Source organism: Zonotrichia leucophrys, chromosome 2 (assembly GCF_028769735.1).
Source record: "Zonotrichia leucophrys gambelii isolate GWCS_2022_RI chromosome 2, RI_Zleu_2.0, whole genome shotgun sequence".
In the NCBI taxonomy this organism is placed as follows: Eukaryota; Metazoa; Chordata; class Aves; order Passeriformes; family Passerellidae; genus Zonotrichia; species Zonotrichia leucophrys.
This window is the reverse complement of record NC_088171.1, coordinates 30304174-30329294: the sequence shown is the minus strand read 5'-3', so window position 1 is coordinate 30329294 and position 25121 is coordinate 30304174. Positions and strand designations below refer to the sequence as shown.

Genomic DNA, 25121 nt, shown 5'->3' with positions numbered 1-25121 from the left:
TTAAATTCCTTTACTTTGTGTACACAAAATACTAATCAGCTCCTGAAATAACCTTCCTCATCCCAGAGGCCTAGATGACTATCAGATAGAGAATGGATAAACACTTCAGGGGAAATATAACATTTTAGGGTGAAGTTTTAAAATGCATGCCAACATCAAAATCAATGTGTGTCAATTTTTTTTCTAGCACTTGCACAGCACACAAGCAAGATGCTTCCTCTATGCCTCAAGTATTCATAGAAGAAATTTAGCTATCAAAACCATGTAAAACAATGTCAAATGGGTTTACATATGTAAAGCACACAGGACACAACAGGTGAAATGCAATGCATGTTTTTCAACATACCTACAATGACATGCAAGCATGAAGACACTCCTTTGTATTCAAAGGCCACATTTCCTTTACATTTCTAGCATTAATATTCTCTATTTACACTTCAACTAGTAAAAAAATATATTTTGCAGAATTGCCTATGAAGGAAATAGCACACAGAATTCCCCTTAGGGATCTGATCTATAAGTGGCTCTACACACACTGTATATAAGGCATGTAAGCAGTCTTTGATATTTGATAGTCAACATTCACATAATTTAAGTTATGCATGTGTGTAACTCCCTTGCTATACATGCTGGTTTGATCTCAGTTCCACATACCAATAGGAGCAAATCAATAGCACAACACTTTATCTAAGTATTCCACACATCTATAGCATCTTTCATCAAAGAATCTCAGACCAAGAAATTACCCTTTCTTTCATCAAAAAAATCTCAGACCAAGAAATAACCCTTAAAAGTCATATTTGTAAAAATACAACTATAAATATATGCTAATGTGAAATAAGATAAGATTTCCCTAAAGGTGCTAAATATACTTTGGAAAGAAAATATTTTTGCCCTTTTCAACATTGCCCCATCTATTATACTGCCTCAAGCTCTGTGTTCCTTATGACACTATATTGGCTTGGAAACCACTGTCACCACAGAGCAAACACTTCAAGGCAGCTGCTGCGCAACAAAGACTGAAATAGTGAAGATGTAAGTCAGTCTTAAAGGAACACGTGGATGGCTGATCAGCCCTCAGACTCAGGCAATAGCTAGAAAATTGTGAAGAGCATAAAATAACATGATTATTTTTTCTAGTGATCAGTCAGAACTGAAATAAAATATCTGGAAAAAAATAAGCATGCTTTTTATGAAGCCTAAGACTTGGTGATCTTGTGCAAAGTGCTACAAACAGCAACGGACATGCAAGATAAAAACTGAAATTCTATCCTTTGAGGGGCTTCCTAATCTCTTTAGATAGGCAAGGAACCTGTGTCAGTTTCTGTAAACAGTGACTTCTAGGATTTGAGACAGTTATTGGTGGTTTCAGGAGAGCCAAGATTGCTGTCCTACTTGAACACAAAACCTGTCTAAAGAGAACTGGCATCCCACTTCCTTCCTTACAGCTCTGGATGTTCATTTTATGGCTTGCCACCACTGAAGTAAAAATGTATATATCTGGATAAAATTAGTGAAATACAATCCTGCAAACACAAGGTTCTGGTTAAAAGCCTGCACAACTGCTCAGAAGGCTGCAGATACTATGTTAGCTTCAAGAAGAGCTCTCAGATTTGTAATATTTTATCTTTATGCTGTCTTTTAGAAAAGATCCTGCACCTCCTCAGTATATTATGGGGTTTTGTAATTTTGCTTTTACAATTTACTTTAACTTGCAAAATATTCTTCAATTGCATGCATTTCCCTTTAAAATGCTAGTGAACTTTGCAGCTTGTCAGGAACGGGCAAATTATTCTTATTTCACCTGCATTAAAAATAAAATGGTTCAAGAGTTTTGAAAAAAGGACAATTTCTCAGCTATACCCCATCTACAGATGACTCAACAGCAATTTCAAATCAAGAAATTTTATTCTTTCACTATTTTTTCCACAAAAGCCTTTCGGAATGATATCTACCACTCCCATAACTTAATGTTCTCTAAAAACCCTATTATGAGTTTCAGTCATAGAAACAGATGATTTTTTTCTCCCAGAAGTCAAATTGTCAGGTGCATTTCACTATTGTAATTTGATTCCAATTTGTACATACCTTCATTCTCCAATAAAAAAAAAAGGAAAAAAGCCCACTTTTCTTTTCAAAAGATATGATTGGCATATTTACTGCATAATTGCAAACTACAACTGTGGTTTCAGATGTTATACCCCTGCACAGAAATGATTGATTAGCCTGCTCTTTACTTGCTTTGAGGTAAATGCTGCCTCTATCCCTTTTTATCCAGAAAAAAACTGTGCAAAATTGTTCTTCCAATATGTGTGAATTTACATTTTACCCACTTCCAATGTTTATGTATGAGCATGCATATATATGCACAGCAACTAAAATATTACATTGATTAAATACAAAATGTATAATAGAATGGAACTGAAGATAAATTATGTATGCACAAAGTGTTGCTGCATTCACAAAGTGCTTCACTGCATGTTAATAACAAATGAATATTAAAAAAATGTAAACCCCCAAATCCCGGTTTTCTTAATTCATGGTAAAACATAATATAAATATATAAGAATGTTAAATATGCTCTTCCTTCCACATCATTGTCTAAGAAAACAGAAAAAAAGAGGAGAAATAGCAGTAGCAAGTTCAGTATAATCAAGATGCCAAGAATCTGATGGGCTTCTGGAGAAATTACCAGGGGCTATCAACACAAGTCAAGAACCTTTTGACTCCACAGGGACTGTGGAAAGCATGACAACTTCAGAAACATTTCATGTTCAAGTGCAGCCAAAAGCAGCTTCAAAGTGCTTTTTGGCTGGATTGTAAAATCTCACCACAATATACAACAGATTTGATGACACTGAAGTCTGCATGCACTAAAGTCCACCCATCAAATATAATTTATTCTGGATTGATCAAGCGTAATACCCCTAGCATAGTAAGGGAAATGGACTTCAGAGCAAGAACACAACCAAATTGGCATATGTTCCTTCGCAGAAATTAATATTAATGAATGAGATGAAGTGGGGAAACATTGGCTGGACAAGAAAGAAGGTACTGGGCACAACAGATTGTGGGTATAGGTGATGACATACAAAACCACAGTGTCAAGAAGGAAGGGGAAAAGCCATGGAACTAAAAAGAACTTATTTTGTTCCTTACAGAAAGTCAAACAAGAGGTGTGGTTTTTATGAATGAATGCATGAAGACCTGAGGCAAGAATTCAGAATATGTTACACCAAAAAAAATTGGAAAAATGGGAATGCTGCAGAATAAGCTTCCATGAACACATTTGTATAGAACTGCTGCAAAAAAAAAAAATCAGAATCTAAGATCATCGTGGATATTGAGAGGTGCCAAGCTTAAGAAGAAAAATTAATTTTGGGCATCTAATAACAATGAAGTGATGCTGACTTATGGTGCAAACTTGGAAGTCGTAAAAGAGACAACAAATATATGTCATCAAGAGACAACAGACAAATATATGTCATCAGTCAGGTAGTGAAATGCTTTCCAAAAAAAGAAAACAAAAGACCTGCTAAAAAAGAACATAGTTGCTGAACCAATGGATTTAAAAAAAATCCCACATGCTAAACTGTCCTGAAGACAATGAGACCAGCACTCATTGGGAGGAAGGCAGTTCAACTTCTAGCTAATTCCTTCACTGGTGAAAAGTCTCCACTCCAAAAGCTTGACACCTCAGCATGCAAAGTGCCTGTGCTGTGCATGACTTTCCTGCTATGACAAGTATCAAGAGTACCTGTGGAGTCCTGCCTTTGCTAGGAGGGATCACTGCACTCCTATTGTATGGCTCCTACTTTTGATGCCTCTGCAAGCCCTTATGATCATTTTACTCCAGTCCACTGTAGGCATTGCAAAGCAGCCCAGCTGGCACATAAACTTTCATGCTTACTCCTCAGAAAGGTCTCTGTATGTGATTTTCTTAGGTTCCTCTTAACACAACTAAGAGAACCCTGAAAAGCTGTAAATAACCTATCTTCTCAAAGATATAAAGAAATCTTGCAGACTCTAAAGATTTTGCTTATTTGGTGCATGTAAGACATTGAAATTTTCCTAAAAATAATGTCAAAGAGGCAAGGGCCAGGGCCCTGAGTATCCCCGCCTTCAAGCCTGGATGACTGAGTTAAGGAGTCCAACTTGCCAAGTACAAACACAGTCCTTCGACTAGTAAGAGCTGTAATGAAAAAGCTAGAAGCAACCCTCTTCTCAACCCTCCTTTCCTTGTTGTGCTTTGGGAGCTGCTTTTAAGCAGTCTTTACTGTTGGCCTCCTATGTCTGCACCTGCTCTGATGCCTCCCTGACCTTGACCCACACCCCCTGGCTCAGCTTCCTGGCTTGCCTGGCACCTGCCACCTCACTAAGGCGATCACCAGGCTGTGCCTCCTCTGCCATTTAATGAATATCAGCCCTGGGAATTTTCCAAACATGTCTCAGCCATCACTGCTTACAGTAACACCACGAGACAAGCTGGAACATCCCAGATCCTAACAGTGAGTTGACTACCACTGAGTTTTACCTGCAGGTGCTGGTTGATAGTGGCTGAACATGAGCCAGGCAGCCAAGAAGGCCAATGGCATGTTGGCTTGTATCAGAAATAGTGTGTGGTAGTCTTGCTATTCTTGACAATGGTTAGGCCACACCTAGAGTGCTGTGTCCAGTTTTGGACCTTCACTTCAAAAAACACATTGAGGTGCTGGAGTGAGTCCGGAGAAGGGCGAAGAGGCTGGGGAAGGGTCTGGAGCACAAGTCCTGTGAGGAGTGGCTGAGAGAGCTGGGGCTGCTTAGCCTGGAGAAGAGGAGGCTCAAGGGAGACCCCATCCATCACTCTACACTGCCTTGAAAGGAGGCCGGACTCAGGTGGGAATCGGCCTCTTCTCCCGGGTAGCAAGGGACAGAAAAGGAAACTGCCTCAAGTTGCACCAGGGGTGGTTTATGTTGGATATTGAGAAAAAATTCTTCACTGAAAGGGCTGACATTAAAACGGGATGCCCAGGGAAGTAGCAGAGTCCGGATCCCTGGAAGTGTTCCAAAGGCGCGTGGATGTAATACTTGGGAAATGTAGTTAAACAGTGAATACGGCCACGCTAGGTTAACGACTGGACTCGATGACTTGAGACCCAGCCAGCCTCTTGGGCTCTCGCGAACACGCAGGGCCCATGGTTCCGTCTGCTTTTCCCCGCGTTTATCTCCCCACTGACACAGGCCCCCCCACCCTGCTCCCGCCGGGACCGGGCGGGACGCGGCTCCCCCGCCCCTCAGCCGGCCCCGCCCCGAGCCACCCGCGCGCCGGGCACTTAAAGGGCCCATGGCGGCCGTGCCCGGGCAGCGGCTCTGTGTGCCCGCCTCGGCCCTGCCGCGCTGCCCCGGCCGCTCCCTCGCAGCGGTCCGAGCGTTCCCGCGGGGCTGCCGGGGCCCGGGAGAGCTCCTGCGAGGGCTCGCGTAGCACGGGGGGGGGCGAGCGGTAGGGCCCGGTGTGCGCCGGGGGCAGGCGAGCGGGCGGGCGCTGGATTCTTTGGATCGCGGACGTCGTGGGCGAATAAAACAGGCGGGCGGGCGGTTGCGCTGTTCGTGCCGCGGGGGGCGCGGAGCGGAGCCGCCGCCGGGCCCGGCGCAGATGGAGCCCCACGGCCGCGGCGCCGCGCCCGGCGGCGTGTTGGTGTCGGCCGTGCTGCCGGCGGGCGGGAGCGGGGAGCGCCTGGGCGGTGCCACCCCCAAGCAGTTCTGCGCCGTGCAGGGGAGGCCGCTCGTCAGCTACGCGGTGCGGGCCATGGAGAGGTAACGAGCCCGGCGCCGCTCGGCTTCCGACCGCGCCCCGCCGGCTCCTGCCGGGCCCCGGAGAGCCGCAGGCAGCCCCCGCTGCCCTCGCCTCAGGCCCTGGGCACTAGAGCGGGTCTAGTTTGCCTTGCGGTGACTCCGTCCCTCCCCGCCTGGTCACACCGGGAAGGGACCGAGATGTGCCTGGGCCCCCTCACCTGGGACCGAGTCCCGGGCGGGAGCTGGCGCTTCCCCCGCCCCAGCTTGGCTCTAGCGCCGCCATCCCGGGTGGCTCCCCGCCGTCCTTCCCCAGCCTGTCCATGCTTCGAGGCTGTGCCGCATTCCTTGGCTCTTGGCGATCAGCTGCTCTGCTGCAGTGGCTGGTTTGGTGAGCTGTGAGCCCACCGCAGCTGTTGGGGACAGTCACAGGACTGACTATCCATCAGCCCCTGAAAAGAGATGTGTACTGCCATTGTAGATGGTCTTTATAATGTCCAAAGGCTTCAAAAAATGATCCACTCCTCACTATGGGATGAATGAACTCACTGATGTCCAGCACTGCATTATGCTCCATTATTTCCCGTGGAAAAACATGGGCATCAGCCGGAAGTTTGAAAGAAAAGTGTTTAAGTTATAGTTGCTGGGCTAGAAGCTGGTGGCCTATGTAGTGTGAAGGTGCAAGTTTATCTTTTCCATGTTTATGTTGTAGTGATATCTCAAGGAGTAATGGGTACAAATTGAAAGATGGGAAATTTAGGTTAGGTGTTAGGAAGAAATTCTTTACTGTTAGGGTGGTGAGGAGCCAGAACTGGTTTCCCCAGGAGATTGTGGATGTCCCAACCCAGGTAGCATTCAAGGCTAGGTTGGATAAGGCCTTGAGCAGTCTGGTCTACTGGGAAGTGTCCCAGTCCATGGCAGGGAGATTGCAGCTAGATGATCTTTAGGGTGCCTTCCAACCCTTAACATTCTATGATTCTGTGTTGGAGCAAGGGATTAAAGTAATGGGATTTCTCAGCAGCCAGGCTTTTCCTTTCCATAAGGCTGTTGAGTTCTAGGCATGGGACTGACAATTAATAAATTATTATCAAATGTTAATATAAGTCTTATATCTAGTGTCATTTGAAACACTGCAGGTTGGAGCAGAGTGTCAAGGGGAATTCTGGATGTGTTGCAGTAACCCAAAGGAAAACAAACCTTTAGATTTTTAGAGAGAATAAATGGGTAGGATTGGAGATTAGTAAAAGAAATAAAATTGCCAGCATGTCCCAAAGTTCTTAACACATGGAAACTTGTACTACTTCAAAATTGGGCCTCTTTTTCCATTCCCACCCAGGGAGGCTTCCCTCAGGTCACTTGTTACTTTATGAAAGAAATACTGCTTGTTTATTTAATTTTCAACAGCAGCCAGTTGCAAAGCTAAGCACTTCAGTAAACAAAGCATCCAATCCAAAGCTTGCCACAGCTGTAATTTCTGCCAAAATGTCATGGGAATCTACAGAGAAGAATTATATCCTCACTCAGTATATTGGAGACCTGGAAAAGAGAACAGAGTGAGGTTTGGGAAGGAAATGTTATGCATAAAAAAACCCAAAACTTTATTTTTACTGCCAGTAAGCTCTGAGAAAATAGCCATACTTTGAGCAGCAGTATTACATTTGTCCTAAAGATGCAAAAAGTTAGGTTGATTTCTTGTTGTGCAGTTCAGCCAAGTTGATTGTGACAGTAACAACTTGGTGCTTTTGCTCAGAAGCTCAATAACCCCTGCCAGTGCTCTGTCAGGCAAAGCTTCCTTCCACCTCTGCTGAATTGCAGTGTTGATTGGTATAGATGTGTATGAGGAGCTGGAACAGATCTAATCCAAAGCTAGAAATGGCTTTCATTTTCATCTCAGCACTTTCACTTCTGGCTCTGAAAGTGTGAAGGATGTACCTTGTTCTTACTTTGTGCATATGTAAGCACAAGCATGTAATATTGTGGAACTGCAGTTTGTCACATAATCTATAATCTACCCAGAAATGGCAGATTTTGTGGTTAGTTTGATACTGTGTCTTATGTTTGTTGTTTACCTGATGTAACTGAATGGGTCATTGACTCATTAGCCTGTAATAACTTCTGTTGAACTGGGCATCTGGGCTGGTGTGACTGTTTTGCAGCTTTTTTAAATCTAGAAAAGAGGTAGCATTGTATAGACAAAAACACACGAGCAGTTCAAGGATGTGCAGCTATCTTTGCACGTGGTTTTTGAAGATCAGTAGAAGAATATTTTTATGCTGTTCAGCTGAAAGTGGTGAGGCTCTTAAATATCAGTGTGGGAAAAATGGGCAGCTGAGACAAGAGCAGACATGAATGAATAAGCACTGCATCCTGTTGTATAGGATAATGTAGGACATTGGCCTGCCAATAGTAATCACAGATGATACCCTGAGGAAGAGGAGATGAACAAAACTAGGGTAAGAAGAACTTGTTGGTTTTAATTGTCACTGCAGTGGCACTGATAGGAAGGTCAGGCCTTACCTTCAGGCTAAAATTAAAATGTGTTAGAGAACTTAAATGTCTCTTTTTCCTATTGAATTTGTTCCTGCTTTTGTTGAACTAAGCAAGGCTTTTGCAACAAGTTCCACTGATTTAGAATGTCATTCCTTGTTTTTGCTTCTGTAACAACTAGCAGAGTTTTTCCTTCATTTGATTTCTTTTTGGTGTAAGTATGTTTGTTAGAATAGAACCTTTTCAATTCTTTCTCTGAGTCAGGGAGTAATCTTAGCTCTGTTTGCACACATGCATGCATATTTTACTGATCTTTAGAGAGGAAAAAAAACTAAGGTAAAGATTGATTTTAAAGTATTCTTGCTGTGCTCATATTTTACCAGTTTTTGCAAGTACAAAGAGTGGTTATAAAAGAGGAAAGCAGAGCTGATACCTTCACTGTCAGAATTAAAATTTTCCATAAAGGTTTCAGACAGCTTTGTTTTCTTTATAGTAGTATCTTAAAGCAGGGGGAGGTCTTTTACAATCCCCTGGGGAAGCTCCCAGAGAAGCACCTCTTTGGAAGTGTCTTTCATAGTTATTTGCCTAGTGTTTTTCTCCATTGACTGGTGCATATTCACTGGGTCTGTAAGTCACACAATTACAGTTTTGTTAAGTGGATCTACTCTAATGCTTCTTTTTGTCCAGTTGTCATTAGCTTTTTTTTTTTTTTTTTAATAGCTTAAGAGCATAAAATAGTTACAGCAAATTTTAGGGAGGTATATTTTTTATCATATCTGACTCATAAGGAGCATTTTATTTCTGGAAAAAACTTGAGTGGTTTCTGTAGAGGAGATCCTCCAAACTTTCTTAATCTACTGTAAACGCTTCCTGCTTCCATTTTTGTACTGTAAGAGATACATTTGCTTGAATGTCTTTTTTCATATATCAATAAATACATAATGAAGCTTTTATGGAGCAAAAGGAAGTTACACTTGCATTTGGCAAATGGATTTTGTTCTTGATGCTTCGTTTGGTTTTTAATAAGGTTAGCAAAAGTAATACAATATATAATATCTTGCACCTCTGAAAGTTTCTGTGACAGTGAAAGATCCTGTCTAACACTGCTAAAGCCATCTCAGCAGTGACTGCCTGGTTCTGGCCTTTATTTGCTGGTCTCAATAGGTTATATTGAAGAGTTTTTTAGTGGCAGTGTAAGAGTTGCGAGAGATTGAGTATGGGTATTTGAGTCTTATATCAGATTTCAGCACTGGTTTCTATGTGAGTCAAATAGAGGGTTAAATCTGGGTCACATTTGTACTTCAGCATGCCATTTAGGTGATACATTTTCAAAGTGGGCTTGTTTCATTTCCTCTGCAGCCTGTGTTTGAAGGAATAGCTTTATCTGCTGCAGAGTTAAAGAGCTCCACTAGTTTCAGTTCTAGCACAGCTACTGTGTTTGCACTTCTGTTTGAAATTTACTGGAACAATACTATATTTTACTAGGCAGTAAGTCTGTATGTAGGTGATGAGGAGAAGGATAGCTGCAGGAAAGAAATATATAGTCCTTTCTGCCTCATTGTTTGCTTTCTACTAGTATTGGGATCCTCCCAAGGCAGTGGTGAAGTGTTTGTAACTGGGCATTTGGTCAGACTTGATTTTCCACTTTGGAACAACAGCCTGTGTTGTATGGAAGCAGTAGACTTGTGTGTTGTTAAAGCATGTTGGAGTACAGCATTGTCATCTTTTTCATGGGTCATGCTGATTCTTTCTGAAGCTTGATCCAATATTACAGTTATGAAATTGAAATGGTGTTTGGAATGGTGTTTTTAAACTGGATTTGAGCAGTAGACTGGAAAATCTAGTAAACTGGAATCTACGCAGAGATTGTTATTTTAGTATGAAATGTTTCTGAAGGAAAGGATGTGACAAATTAAGGGAGGGAAAAGGGATTCATTTATTGCCAGATTGAGTGCATACTACTTCTTTCTCCTTCTTTAAAACATTTGCAACAGTTCCATAAGCAGATATTCAGAAGTGATAGCAACCTGTGTGGGGCACAGCTCTCATTCATTAAAATTTGTGGTGTACTTTACTGGATTAGTGCTTTTCATGAGTTTTAGTGGGACAAACCCTAAGCTGTTCTGTATGTAATTAATCTGGAGGATACCTTTATGCTCTTGAATGAATATGTTACATTCCTGAATCCAAGCTCTAATTATAGAACATGGGTCCAGAATGAGTTTAAGGAGGACATACTCAAGTTTACAAATGTGTTTATGCAGACACAGGGTGGAGCTGTGACCGCATCCTGTCACTTTTTGGTGAATTGTACCACTGGAGGCCTTGAGCCATTCCACCCCCTCTGTGCAGAGATTTATCACAGGCTGGCCAGTACTTGTGTTCTCCTCCCTGCTTCTCAAAGCATGCTGTGTACTACCCAGTTGCCTCAAAATCTGTTTCCTTTGACTCCAGAAAGGGCAGTGTCAGTGCTCTTCTGACACAGTCACCGTGACTGTGCAGACTGTCCAGCTCCTGGGTGCTGTGTAAGGCTTCAGTCCTTCTGCAAATCAAAATACAGAGCTCTTGTTCTTGATTAGTGTGAAATAGCTCTTTCTGAATTTTGCTTTCTTAAATGACTGACTCTCTGTATTTAAAAGAACTGAGATGAATCCAGTTAGTTTGCCCTAGTTCCAAATTGAACTCATACAGAAGTGCTGTGTTTTGTAGTTAAATATAAGAGTATGCCAGAAATCATATGAGAGATTTTTATACCTTTTGATGGACCTGTGGTGAGTGACAAGTTGAAATGAAACTTGAAACCACATGATTCCAGATTTTACTTTTAGGCAACTTCAATACTTAAAGAATGCTGAGAATATGTTAGTTTGGCTGTATTTTCTGCCTTTGCTAATAGTAAAATAAACAAAAGGACAAGTATTTTTCTTTTGGAGAATGCTAATAGAACTTTATTTTAAATAGTTATTTTACAATTAATTTAAACAGTTTTCCATAGAGTATTTTTAATTACAACCCCCACCCCCATTAATAAGGTGGAAGATGCTCTGTTGTTTCACAGAGTTCTAGGCAACTGCTTTGTAACACACATTAATTTTGATTTTGAAGTAAGAATGGTTCCCAGGCAATGTCTTGTCATGTGTCATTGCAGAAATCAGTATCTTGAGCCTGTGTATTTCTGAACTGTGAATTTCATACTTTTATTTTTCTAACTGCAAATATTCAGTTCTTAGTACCTTCATTCTTTTTGTGTCTGCAATATTAGTTCCAGTAGCTTTACTAGTTTTAGTCAGTGTGTTGTACTTGTCTCTCTTTCTCCCTGGTTGGGCATGTAAGCTACATATGGACAATTTTAACATAGTAATTTTTCTTTTAATCATTGCTCATCTGGTGAGTTTCTTGTCTGACATGCTAAAACTCTCTTCTGCCATCTGTGGGGACACAGGGAACACAATTACTTTTTTTAATGTTCTCTATGTAGGTGTTTAGAAAATAGGACACTACAATGGATTTGGATTATGGTGTTTCTGTTGTTTTGAAGTACAGTATGCCACATATTACTAGAATTTGTATTACTTTGACAGAAGTATGATTTCAGCCTAGGTTCACTTGTGATTGGTTTTAATTTTGTGGTCTGTGGGTCATTCACTTCCCCCTGTACAACCCCTCAGTTCTAAAGCAGGGCTGATGCCAACAGTAAAATCTTGGAGATCTCTGAAAATGTATTTTTGATATGGTATTATTAACTAACACGGCTATATTTTTACGTTTTCTAGCTTCTTACAGCAGAAACCTTTGTGTTTGTAAATATATATATTTTTTCAAACTACCAGTGTAATGTTTCTTTCAGAATTAAAGTGTTATGGTTTCATTCATTACCATTCTGTCAATTACTGCTCATGCCTGTCTTGATAGTGATCTTTGTTTCAGACTTTTTCTTGATTGTCTTATTCCCATGTGCGCTGTGTGCTTCACTGGAACATGGAATATTCCAGGCCACAGGATTTACCAGTTTAATAGAAACTGACTAGAAAACTATTCCTGTTTGATTTAGAAGTTCTGTTTGAAGTTAGGAATGATGCTGGAGTAAGAAAAGTTTTCAAGGCTTTTGAAGAGTTATCAGAATGTGCCCCTCTGCAAAGTGGTTGTTGGAAGCAAGTCCCTTCCCACAACTCCAGTGTCATTGGTATAAATCTTCTGTTATAGCTCTCCCTTAAGGGGTGGAGTACAAAAACATGGACTTGGATATATTGAGAAGGGCTTTATTTAGCCATCTTGATTTTTTTATTGTTATGAATTTCTTTGTTTCACATATCTTCACTTTTATTTAGTCATTCATGTCTACTTTCTCTGGTTTTGTACTGATTTTTCTAGGATAAGTTGGATATCTGACATTGTTGTGGTGGTCTCTCCTGAAAATATTGAAACAATGAAGACTATAATTGAAAAATATAGCCACAAAAGAGTTACAGTAGTAGAAGGTGGAACAACTCGTCACCGGTCAATATTCAATGGACTGAAAGTGTTTGCAGAGAATGAATTTTCCAGCCATTTGCTCCAGAAGCCAGAAGTAGTGGTTATCCATGATGCTGTGAGGCCTTTTGTTGAAGAAGATATTGTTTCAAAAGTGGTTATGGCTGCTAAAGAACATGGGGTATGTACTATACAGCAATGGAACTCTGTAATGTGCTTTATACTGTACAGCTTAAAATCATGATTGATAAATCAGGAATTTTCTAGTGATTTTATTAATGTGTGATGAGTTTTTTTTAAAGTAGAACAGATCCAGATTCCCTATTACACAGAGAGGTCAGGTGGGGGAGGTTGACATTTTTAAATACTGCAGGTATTTTTTGGTACAGGGAATAATTGTTGCCATGGAGACTGTCAGTAAGCAATTGAATCAATCAGCAATTTGTTAGTTGAAAGGTAGGTTATGTAATGATAGTTTACCCCTTTTTCCATGCAGAATTATCTCTAAATGCTAGAGCAGTTCTGTTAGTGAGTACTAATAATAGCAAAGAGTGTGTGTACTGCATTGGTTGACTTGCAGTACTTATGCAGACTTTGTGCTTTCATCTCAAACTTGTATGCAAATCCTGAATAAACAGCAAAAGAGCTGTCTCTGTATTAATGCTAAATTGTTCTAGAACGTGTAAGCATTGCAGACTGCTGGAAAACAGGGTATGTGGGAAGCCTCCAGCTGTCTGAGGACTGGGATTACTCACAGAAACCAAAAAGATTTCTGACAAAGTAAGATACATGAAAGAGAAGAGTTGGTAAGAAGTTGTGTTATGCAAGGAGATAGGAGAGGTATGCACTAGCAACAAGAGGAACTGTTAGATGAACTGCCCAAGTCAGAGATGTAAGAAATCATGACTTAGCCACAGGCTTATTTGCAAAATTTAATTATCTTTAATTTGTTCTTGAATTCTCCATTAATGAGATGCATAATGCTTCCTTGCTTCAAGGACATGGTTTGAGGTAGAAGTCATTAGTGACAGCAGATTGTTTGGGTACTAGAAAACTTGAAAAATGTACCACTGCTTGTCTTCCTCCAGAAAATGTGGTAAAAGACAGTTGACAGGTGGTTCACAATGTGCATGGTGGAATAATGAGTCCAAAGAAAGAACTGTGGTGTTTCCTTAGTGCTCCTACACTTTCATAGTGTAGAAGGGGAATATATAGCCTGTTAAAATGTTTATTATTGATGCCTTAAGCATCATTATGAAAATCAAACTACATTAAGTCTCTCAGAACATTGTGTTGCAAATCTAAATATATTGAGCCTCTTCTTAGTAGGCCTGTAGTTTTTTAGATAGACTTAATAAGAAATGGCAATAAAAGTGAGACTCTGCACTATAGTTTTCAGTGATCTGGAACATAGATTTCCAGTTATTAAAACCTAAATTCGGTTAGGTCAAAAATTTATTAAAATTCTTTCTCATATAGCACAAAATAGCATTTCAGATTTGATTTTCTGCCAAAGACTTCTAAATAAATCCTCTTTGTAAATCAGTTTTAAATGTGACTCTTTGAGAGCGGTAGAAGAATGCAGTTAATTGTACTGGTTTTGGGTTGAAATTAGAATAACTTTTCTGAATGTGTTTGTGTTGTTTTTTCGTGTTAAGGTATATCATATCTCATTTGAATTTAACTTATTCAATTTTTCTTGAAAGTTTTGTGATTTTAGTATAATATTTTCTCCTGGTTTTCTTTTTAATTGAATGTAAGGTATTTAAAGTAAAAAAGTAGTGGGAACCAAGGCAGTCTCCATGGACCTTCTCAAGTCAGTGTTCTAGTTCATCTGAACTTCTGAGCAGTAAATATTTCCTAACCTGGATCACTGAAGTATCATTTGATCTCAAAGAGGCGATTGTGTACATGTATAATAGTCTATTCCATTGCACCACATTTGACTGAAATGTGTGTGGTCGCTTTCTGTGTCAGCTGAGATCCACTGGCTTCAGCAAGGCTGGGCCATCAGAGAGATGTGTGCTCAAAGTCTCTAAAAGCTGCCTGCTGTTGATATTATGTGGCAAAGTAATTGAATTAAGGAACATGAGAAGAATTTCATTTTATGTAACAAATTGGAAAGCCACAAAACCACTTTCCCAGAGACAGGTGGCTATTTCTACTTGAGAACTGCAGAATTCTGAGGAACTAAATGGAAAGCTGTGACTTTCTCAAAACTGGTATGCATGGTTTTGAATATCAGAAAAAAATTGATCGAGAGCAGCTATCATGTTTAGTTCTTCCTATGGTCAAATTCTTTGCATATCTAAAAGGATGTCAGTTCTTCAATCTTTCAGCACAAAAAGTAATTACTTCCTCTTGCATTATGTAGAAAGGTACAAAACCTGGCAGAAACATCACATTAAATGACTTATGTTAATAGGGGTAATGCTGTATTGTTATATGTCTGCATACCAGATAGATAACATAACTATGAGAAGCTTTCATGTTCTTTAAAATGGCAATTGATCAAGTAAGTTATTCACTTCTAGCTGCCAATTGTCAGACAAATAAACTGCTTTATTGCACTTACTAATCGGTTTGTTATTTGCCTGTGGGAATAAAAATGTGTACCTTAACCAGAACTAATAAATTATGCCTTAAACCCCCGAACAACTCCTTGATTATGTCAAAATATTACTTTGTAAGCAATTAAATTCCATTTATGTTTTTGGGGTAATTTTGCAATTAAAATTATATGTTTCTAGAAACAAATTCTTTGCAGCCAGTAAAAGTTGGGAAAAGTGGAAGCCTCAGAAGGCATCAGTCCAAAGCCTCTAGCAATATCTCATTGCCAACATTGCATTTTAAACAAAACTAAAATGAAAAATGCTTACATGAAAAAGAAATCAGGAAGGTGGGGGGGAACTTGTCAGTTCTGCTATTGAGAGTTTACAAAAAGTAGGCACATCCAAAGACTTTTTTTCCTCTGGTTAACATAAACTAGATTTGAAAGTACAATATATTATGTTGAAAGGACTAAGTCAAAATGGCACTCTTAAAAGCTGGTTTCTGGAAGCTGTCTAACATCATTACTTTATTCTGAGCTTTAGCAAGGACCTGAACAAAGCTTGCATGCCAATACAGCTGTGCAGTGCTGCTCAGTCTTGTGGACTCCCACCCAGTGGCAGTTGGTGAAGGTAATACCCCCAGACAGAAAACACTATGCATTGTGCTCAGTCTGTTCCTCACTCTTACTGTAGCAGAAGGCTGGAGCAGAAAACATGGACCCCTGTGGATCCTGTTTCACCCACTGATTTTGCTATCTATGGTTGCTGAGTTACATTAGCAAAACTTGGTGGATGGCAAACCAAAAACCACCTCTTTTTCTTCACTGACAGTAAAGGAAGATTTGGGTGAATAAATAAGATCTGGTGTAGTGTAGTTGAATGGGGACAGAATGCTTTGTCCCCATTCTGACCTTTCTTTGCACTTTTGCTCTTGGATATTGTTGTTTTCTTATCTCCTATGGTTTTGCCATATATTTTTACACCTGGTCTTTGTCCTCTGTTATATTCAAAGACTGATTTTAGCCAGCTGCAAAGGCTGCATCAGTGACAAGATTGTTTCTGATTCATATTTATACACCGGGTCATCTGAAGTTATCCTCTGCTGTGTTCTCAGAAGTTCTGCTTTCATTGTATGCTTGGTGATTTGCAGTGCTCTCACTGTCTTGTCAGACCCGTGTGCAAAACCAGAATTGAGAACTGATGGCATACTACTATTACCATCTTGACTGAATGGAATGAGTTTTGTACTTTAGGAGAGTGACTAACAGCAGTGTAAAAGTAATTATTAATGAATTGTAGGGGTGTTACTCATCCATAAAATAGCATTTAAAGACCTACATGCTCTTAGCCTACTAAAGCACATGGAGGACAGGGAGGGGATTAGAGAGTGCCATTATGGCTTCACCAAGGGCCAGTCCTGCTCCACCAACCTACTGGCCTTCCATGATGGAGTGACCGCATCAGTGGCACAAGGAAGAGCTATGGATGTTGCCTCTCTCATCTTCCCTAAGGCCTTTGGCACAGTCATCCACAATCTCCTTCTCTTAAAATTGGAGAAAGATTTGATGGGTGAACTGTTCAGTGGAGGAGGAATTGGTTGTCTGGCTGCATTCAGAGGGTAATGATTAACGCCTCAGTGTCCAGCTCTAGATCAGTGACAAGTGGTGTCCCTCAGGGGTTCCTGCTGGGATCAGTACTCTTTAATACCTTCATCATTGATGCAGACACACTGGCATCAGATGCACCCTGAGCAAATACATAGATGACACCAAGGTGAATGGTGTGGTTGATATGCCTGAGGGGTGGATGCTGTGCACAGGGACCTGGACAAGTTCAAGTACTGGTCCTGTGCGAACACTGAGGTTCAACATGGCCAAGTGCAAGCTCCTGATCAGTAAAGGCTGGGTAATGAAAGGATTGAGGGGACTCTTCAGAAAAGTGCGTACTTGGGGGTGAAAAGCTGGTCATGAGTGAAAGTATGCACTTAGAGCCAGAAAGCCAGCTATGTTCTGGGCCAGGAGAGTTGTGGCCAGCAGGTCCAGGGAGGTGTTTATGTTCCTCTACTCAACTTTCATGGGAACCCACCTGGGGTACTGCATCTGGCACTGAGGGCCTCAACACAAGAAAGATGTGGACCTATTGGAGCAGGTCCAGCAGAGGGCCACAGAAATGATCAGATGGATTGAACATCTCCTACGATGAAAGGCTGAGAGAGTTAGGGTCAATTGGCCTGGACAAGAGAGCTCTAGAGAGACCTTATTGTGGCCTCTGAGTACTTGAAGGGGGCTTATATGAAAGATGGTGACAAACTTTGTAGCAGGGTCTATTGAAAAAGGACAAGTGGTAATGATTTTAAACTAAAATAGAGTACATTCAGACTAGATAGAGACAAGTATTTTTTTTACAGCGGGGTCGTGAAACACAGGAAGAGTTTTCCTAAAGAGATGATGGATGCCCATCTCTTGAAACAGTCAGCCCAGCTGAACAAGGCTGAGTAACCTGATCTCACTCAGAGTTTAAGACATCTGTGCTCATTGCAGCAGGGTTGGACTACATGACCCTTAAATGTTCCTTGCAACCCAAACTATTTTATGATTCTCCATTATTGTAAAGATCAGGAGCTCCTTAGCAGCCCTGATTGTATGAAGAAATGAAGTGTGATTATGCTGTTGTACAAAAAACAGGTATACAATGCATTTTTCCTTTTTAATGGCTAACTATTGAAAGTATAATGATGTTTCCATAGCTTATGGCATTTTTGGTCCCATAGAAATTAAAACCTCTAAGCCAAGTTGTTAATTGTTTTCTGTGTTAAATGGAGAACTGATGCATTGTTAGTAAATACTTCTAGTCTTAGTCCTAACAAGATGTAATGTTTGATGGTGGGAGGACGTTGGTAGGGGAAAAACAACTCTGTCATTTCCCAGTCTCAATTTAAGTGCTTTAGCTAATTAATCACATTTATTATGAAGGATGCAATTCACCCAACTGAAATACAGAAATCATACACAGAAACTCAAATTGCAGTCTCCCTTTTTTCTTGGCATCATTTGTGTGTTGCACTAATAGAACCAGCCTAGTACTAACACAACCAGGATTTCTAAAAGGTGGCTTAATCCACCACTTTTTAGTTTCTGGAGGTCTACACACATTGTTTTTTACCTTCCTTTTTTTTTTTTTTTAGATGGGGTTAGTTTATTCTGAAAATAAATTCTGAGCATAGTTTCCTGTACTTAAATGGTTGTTTGGGTCATTTTTTTGTAATGTCTATAAAATGTACCCCCTTTAAATTTAGAGATGTACCCCCTTTAAATTTAGAGAAACAGCATATATGGTACTGCTGTTTATTTGAGGCTAGTTAAAATCTGTATGCTTTATCTGAGAAAACAATATTACATTTGGGAAATGAACCAGCCTTATGCAAACCTTAGCACTCAGTTTTTCCCTTCCTGCAGCAGATAAAAGGTTTAAAGAATAGTTCCTTAAAATAAGGAAATCTTACCTTGTCCAGCACCTGTGAGAAGCTGATTAAATGCCCTGGATCATTCTAGCAACTCCTACATTCCAAGATGTGGAAGAGGTTCTTAGCCATACTTCTCTGACTAAAGATTAGGCATGTAAATTTTACTCCTTTTCACCAAATATTGCATTGAAAAGAAAGATTATCTGAATTTTGAAGCAGATATGTTCTCAGCTGCATTTTGACTCAGTTTGTAATCTAGGTCGTTTTGGTAAGGACAACACCAGCCCTGCAGGTTAGGTGGAGCTTCTGAAAGCCAACTTGGCCTGTTTCCTCTGCTGTAATTGTTTGCTGGACTGGTTCTGTGCTTATCCTCCTGTTTCCAAGAAGTCAGTGGGCTGTAGTACAGAAAGAACTAAAACTGCCTTGAGGAGCCCTGGAGCATGTAGGAGAGAATTCATGAGGTATCAAATCCACACGTACATGTATTAAAGTCACTATTTGAGCCAAACTGACATGGCAAGGTGTAGTGATCCCTATTAAAAGGCCCTTGGTAACAGAAAGTGTTAGATGAAGCCTGTATAAAGAGGTGATTTGAAATTTTGAATTTAATGAATTCTAAGGGAAAGAAACCTGAATCCAAGGTTTGCTGCAAGGAGAGGCACAAGGAGTTCTAAGAGAAGCAGCTGAGCAAGTTCATGAGGCAAAGACATTTGATAAGCATGTGCAGATTTGCTTAGGGCACTGTGTGACCACAAACTTTAGTGCCCACGGGGTTTGGTTGCTCAGGACTGTATGCGTGGGAAAAGAGCTGTTAATTAAACATTGCAGTTTTGCATTCGGTTGATTAAATTGTGCAAGAGTCTTCGTACAACACATTGAGCTTTTTTTCTTCTACATAAAATGATGCAAATCGTGTGTTAAATGATATGCAGTGGATCAGTATCCTTCACATCATGATGTTGATTTTGTGATGATGCACACTGTCTGGAGGTAAAATATCCTTCTTAAAGTATAAACCTCCTAAAAAAATGTTTAACTCCTGTGGCAGTTGCATCAAGATTTTTGCTCCACTGAATACAAGTGCTAACTTGTCCTTATATTGATTTACTGTAATATGCAAAATCCTTGGTGGCAGAGTGCGTGCTCACTGATTGCTTTTTGCAATGTAAATCAGTATTTGGGGTATGAAAGATATCTTGCTGACTGTAAGTTATGCTTCATTACTTGTTAGTGCAAGGTAATACTATGCAGTCAAAATAAAATAAACAGTTTTGTTAATTTTAGTGGCAACAATTATTTGGTTTGTGTTTCATTGATTTTTAGAGCAGATGTTTTGTTTAAGTTTTGCCACCTAGATTTGCAGTACAGCACGAGTTAGAACAAGAAAGTTCTGGTAGCTCATCTTATTGTCAGTTATGTTGAATGAATGCCAAAATGTAAAGCTCTAAGTATGATTTAAAATGCTTCAAAAATTATTGAAAACTGATGGTGGGTTACTGGCCATGTGATTTGCTTTGAAATATTCGAATTGCTTAGACCGAATTATACATCTTATGGAATCCATTGTAATTGTGTTTAGTGTACAACTATTGCTGACAACTGAAAAGAATAAATAGGTCATAAGAAAATCTTGAAACTCTGCACCAGCATGTGCTGCTCTTCAGGTGAGGGATGCCATGTGTGGTGTGTATCATATATTTAATATAAATTGTTAGTAGCGTTATACAGACTCTATGCCAAACTTTAACATATTTTAAAAAAATGTATCTAGAAGAAAAAACATGTATTAAACAAGAGCATGTTGTTAAACATTTCCAGTTAATGTGCTGTGACTAAAAGAAAAAGTTAAATATGTTGACTAAGGTAGTAGGACCTTTTTTGGCTAATAATGTGACAAAAAGTATTTTATGTAATGTACTGTGCTATTGTATCAATGGAAAACACTAACTTCCTTGACCTTCCTTGAATTCTCACAAGGAATGCGCAGATAAAGAATGCACTAGAAGTAATGCTATGTTATTTGTATGACACTTTGAAAATCCATATATTGGTTTAATCCTGTGAACTTTTGTATTTTATGCTTTATTGTTTTAAAATTTTATGTCAGTAATTCATGATACAAGAACAACATAAATGACATTCTTATGACTTACTTTCAGTCTGTTTTTAAAAAAAATCCAATTTTGATATGAAATCAAATGTTCACATAACTGTTGCGTCATTGTTTGCAGTACCACTCTTCCCTTTTCCTTAGTGCATATGTACTTGGTTTTCCTTCTTCTCCACTTATGGTACATTTTTGAGCTTGTTTTCAGTGCTGTGTGTTGAAAAATTGTAGCCTGTTATACATCTAGTTCTGCTTCTTCCCTCTGCTTTAAATATCTATATTTTTTAAAAAAATGTATGTATTCCTATTATTCTGTCTTTTTGAGGGGAATCTTTTCTGTTTTCTCTGAGAAATCTTGTTTGTTCCACAGAATAACATTTAGAATTTAGCATGTGGTTGATCAGGCCAAAACAATATTTACTAATACTTAGAAGTAAAGGCTTTAAATACAAAAGAACAGAAATTATGTAAAGTAAAAAAGAACATGTGCAATCCTAATTTTTGAGCAACAGTTGCTGTTATCTTCCTTAGTTTGCTCTAGCTAATTGGGGCTCTGACATGTCTTGATGTACATGTGCTATCACCAATTACTCAGATAGTATATTCTGATAAAGGTGACCTCATTAGAAGAAATATTTTCTTTTTCTAAACAGTGTCATAAATATACATTACATTTGTTTAAGGCATCCTATGTCTTTGAAGTCATTTCAATGTACAACATAGTGTCAGCTCATTAACATTGGATCAAAGTGTATATTAAATTTCTGATTAAACATCCCCTCTCTTTCAGCTAGGAATAAACACAATTATAACTTCTTCCTTCCTGGTGTTGGTTTAAGATTAACATGTGCCCAATTTTAGTGAGTTTGACTGTTGCTTCTAGCCAGCTGGGTAAACAGACTTTAAGGAAATTAGGTGAAGTTTAGCATACAAGCCTTTTTTTTTAGTGTTCAAAACTCCTTACATGTGTTCTAATTAACCTTCTTTTTGTCTGGCTGATGATTAGGTTTAATATCTGTGTAAGACTAGGCTTGTTTAACATTTCAACCAATTCTGTCCTTGGGCAATTAAAAGCTGCCAGTGCAAATATGTCAAGATAGCTGAAATTGCACTGGCTGGTGATACTGCCTACACAAAGGAAATTCTAGTGCTCACTATGGAGACTCAAATATGCCGTAGCCATAAGGATTATGAATTTTGTCTTTTGTTTTTTTCTTTTGCCCAAAAAAATTCAAAATAAGGTAATTTAAGAATTATTCTTTTTGTTAAAGAAGATACCCTTGCAGAAAGAAGGTAATCCTTTTTCTTCAGACCTAATTTCTAATGGATGCACAACCCAGGTTGCAGATTGTGCGTGTTTGTCAGTAGAAGGAATAGGTAGAAGGAATCCTGGCCCCACCACAGCATAGTCACATAAGTTGTGTCTATGCTACATGGGAGAGTCTGGGTGTGAGTGTGGGTGAAAGTATGCTATGCCCGGGACTCAAATTTACATTCTGCATGCTAATGAGAGCACCTCTACCTTTATTGTGGTGCACTGTTCTTTACTGAGTCATCTTGCTTGTCCCGTAGTCCTGACTGACTCCGTGCTGTATCTGGTCCTTCAAGAGAAGTGTGCAGCTGGCTTGGGGGTCTTTTGGACACAACATCTACAGAATGAGTTATGGGAGCAGATGGTGACAGCTTTGAGTTAAGACCATGCAACCAAGCTGCTGCCTTGCCTTGCTATCCAGAAAGTAGGTGGGTTCTGGGTGCAGAATGAGGTTATGAACTCTGAGGACTATGTGCAGGCTTGTATTAGTTCAGTTTGGAAGCTTGGCTAGTTTGGGCTTGAACAAGTGTTCACATCCAAGTTTAGAAAACTTTGCTCGCGTGGTTGAGCAGTTGTTTTCAACTGCACTTCTGTAAAGGCGTGGTGGTGTATGGCTTGTGTCGTGACATTGTTTCTGCCTCCATCTCATCCCTTGAAATAGATTGTTTTGCTAGGATTTCTATAGATTGGAAGAGGAAATACCCTAAATCTTCCATTTCTGCACTGGAATCATATAACTTCTCATAGATTAAAATTTTGATTATAGAAAAAAAAATGTAGCCCTAGATAAGAGCTGGATACAAAATACAGAAAATGAAAACCAAAAAAAAAAAAAAAGAAACGTTAGAAGAAAAGGTTAAAATATGGTATTTTAATGCTATACTGCAAATGTTTATTAGAAGCAATTCTCTAATTGTTTTATTTTACAAAAAATGTTATATGCCTTTGTTTTATTAGATATAGAAGGAATCTGAAAAGAACATCCTCTTAAATATGTGAAATATTTTAATCTTATAATTAACTTTTTGAATCTTGCTTTGAAGGTTCTATTTGATAAATTTGAAATAGGAAATCTTTCAGTAGAGACAATTCTTCTAACTCAAATAGTAATTACTGATTGTGTCTGAAGTATGTTTATTACTGTAGATACAATTAGTTTGAATGCAAATGTCTGAATAGAAGTGCAGGTTTCTACCTGTTTCATGTATCAGAGATACTGTGTTTATTTCTGTATTTTTTTTCATACTGTAGATGGCTGTGAATGCCCTTCCTGGAAAGTAGTTTGATCTGTGTAAAAGAATACTCTCCCTGTAGTAACATGTGGAAACAGTTTGATGGAAAAAAATGAGAAGAAATTAATCATAGTTATTCTGAGCTTCTTTTGCTGGTTCATAGCCAGACCTAATTTAGACTGAAATCCCTATGAGATGGTAGTGTTTGGAAACATATAAACAGTCTTTCACCCAACAAAAACCATTCCAGGACATATTTGTAAACTGTTAGATACCTAGCTTGTCTAAATTAACATTGATTGTTATTGTTACGTAGTTCACCAGTGTCCTAATGCAATTCTTGTCTTCATGGCAAAGCAAGATAAAATTGATTGTATGTTTACCAAGTTCACAGTTATAAAACTGACTTTAATGGTGTTCCAAGATAGATATAGTGGCCCTACTAAGTATGACAAGCCCCACCATCTCCAGCATACAGTTTCAAAGAAGTTAGCTGCTTTGAAATGATGAAAATGTATTTCTAATGTACTTCTATTTTCAGTGTATATATGCGAGTCAAATTTATTTTTTCTAAGGCAGGGTAGCTAAATTATTTGTGAGTCTTGCTTCAGTCATATTTTACTTGTCAGAGCTGAAAACAAGTCTGAATAAAGAATTAAAATGTATAAATATGAATATTGAGAAAACATGTAAAAGCTTAAGAATAGGAACATTCTTTTAAACTTAGCACTCAAAGGCTTGTTTTTCTATGCCTCATATCAGGCCTATTCCTAAGTAATATTAAAACATTGAATTTTTAGTTGGAATGATTTAAATATTAAAGAAATAAAACATAAAATATACACTTAATGGTACTAGACAGCTGAGAAGATAGCATAGGGAAAATGAATTTCAGGGGAGGCAGAGGCTATGAATGGAGAAGAAGAGTATTGTTGGTGTAATCAAAAAGTGAAAAGAAGTCATGTTAGAGAGATGGAAGGCTTTGCTCATTTATGACTAGACTCTGTAAAGTTGTGAGCTGTCATTCCCACTCTCTTGAAGTTGAGGGTTCCAGGCTGGCGGTGTGGCTGGACTTTGGGGGTCTGTGTTAGTACTTGGGGCTTACTGGGGACAAGGTAAGTATGCCAAAGGCACAACATACTTTTGTTTTAGTAGGCTAGCATGAAGGATCTGTGGTTGTCTGAACTTGTTACCACACTGTTCTAAAACAAAAGGAATTGTAGTTCTGACATTTTTTGTAAGGATTTTGTGCCACTGCAACTTTTTTTTTTTTTTTTTTATTCCTAGTCTATGTCATTCAATTTGTTGAGATTTGCAGCTATTTATCATTGTTCTGTTTCAGCACTGGCTACCCAGAATGACCAAATCAGCGATGTGTCTTGGTTATCATGCTCTTTTGGACCTTTTGTCTCCATGATAACTTGTTCTTGGTGTGTTGTGCTGTAAGTGGGGAGTGCTGGTCCCTGGTGAATACTGCAGTGTGTTTTGGGTATCTGTAAGCTGGATAATTTGTTGCTTTTGATAACAGCTCCATTTCCCTCCCTAATCCTTATGAAAATTTTAATGGGTTCTGTTTGGATTTTACTACCTAATATAACCTTATTATAAATAAAATGAGGATTTTAATTATTTATGATTTTTCAGTAAAAGTAAGCTTCATTATGTTAGCCAAATTGTTATGCTGTGTGTCAGCTTCTGTGATCTAAAAATTCATATTTAATTTTGTAAT

The 25121-nt window shown here is 39.1% G+C and overlaps 1 protein-coding gene across 1 annotated transcript in view; it reads left to right on the top strand.

Moving 5' to 3' along the window:
* Positions 1-5581: 5581 nt before the first annotated feature.
* The window catches only part of CRPPA (CDP-L-ribitol pyrophosphorylase A), a 106381-nt gene continuing 86841 nt past the window's right edge, over positions 5582-25121 (top strand). The window contains exons 1-2 of the mRNA XM_064704418.1: positions 5582-5793; positions 12628-12907. Coding sequence (XP_064560488.1) covers positions 5633-5793; positions 12628-12907 — 441 coding nt within the window. The 5' untranslated portion in view covers positions 5582-5632. The remainder of the gene's footprint in view (positions 5794-12627; positions 12908-25121) is intronic.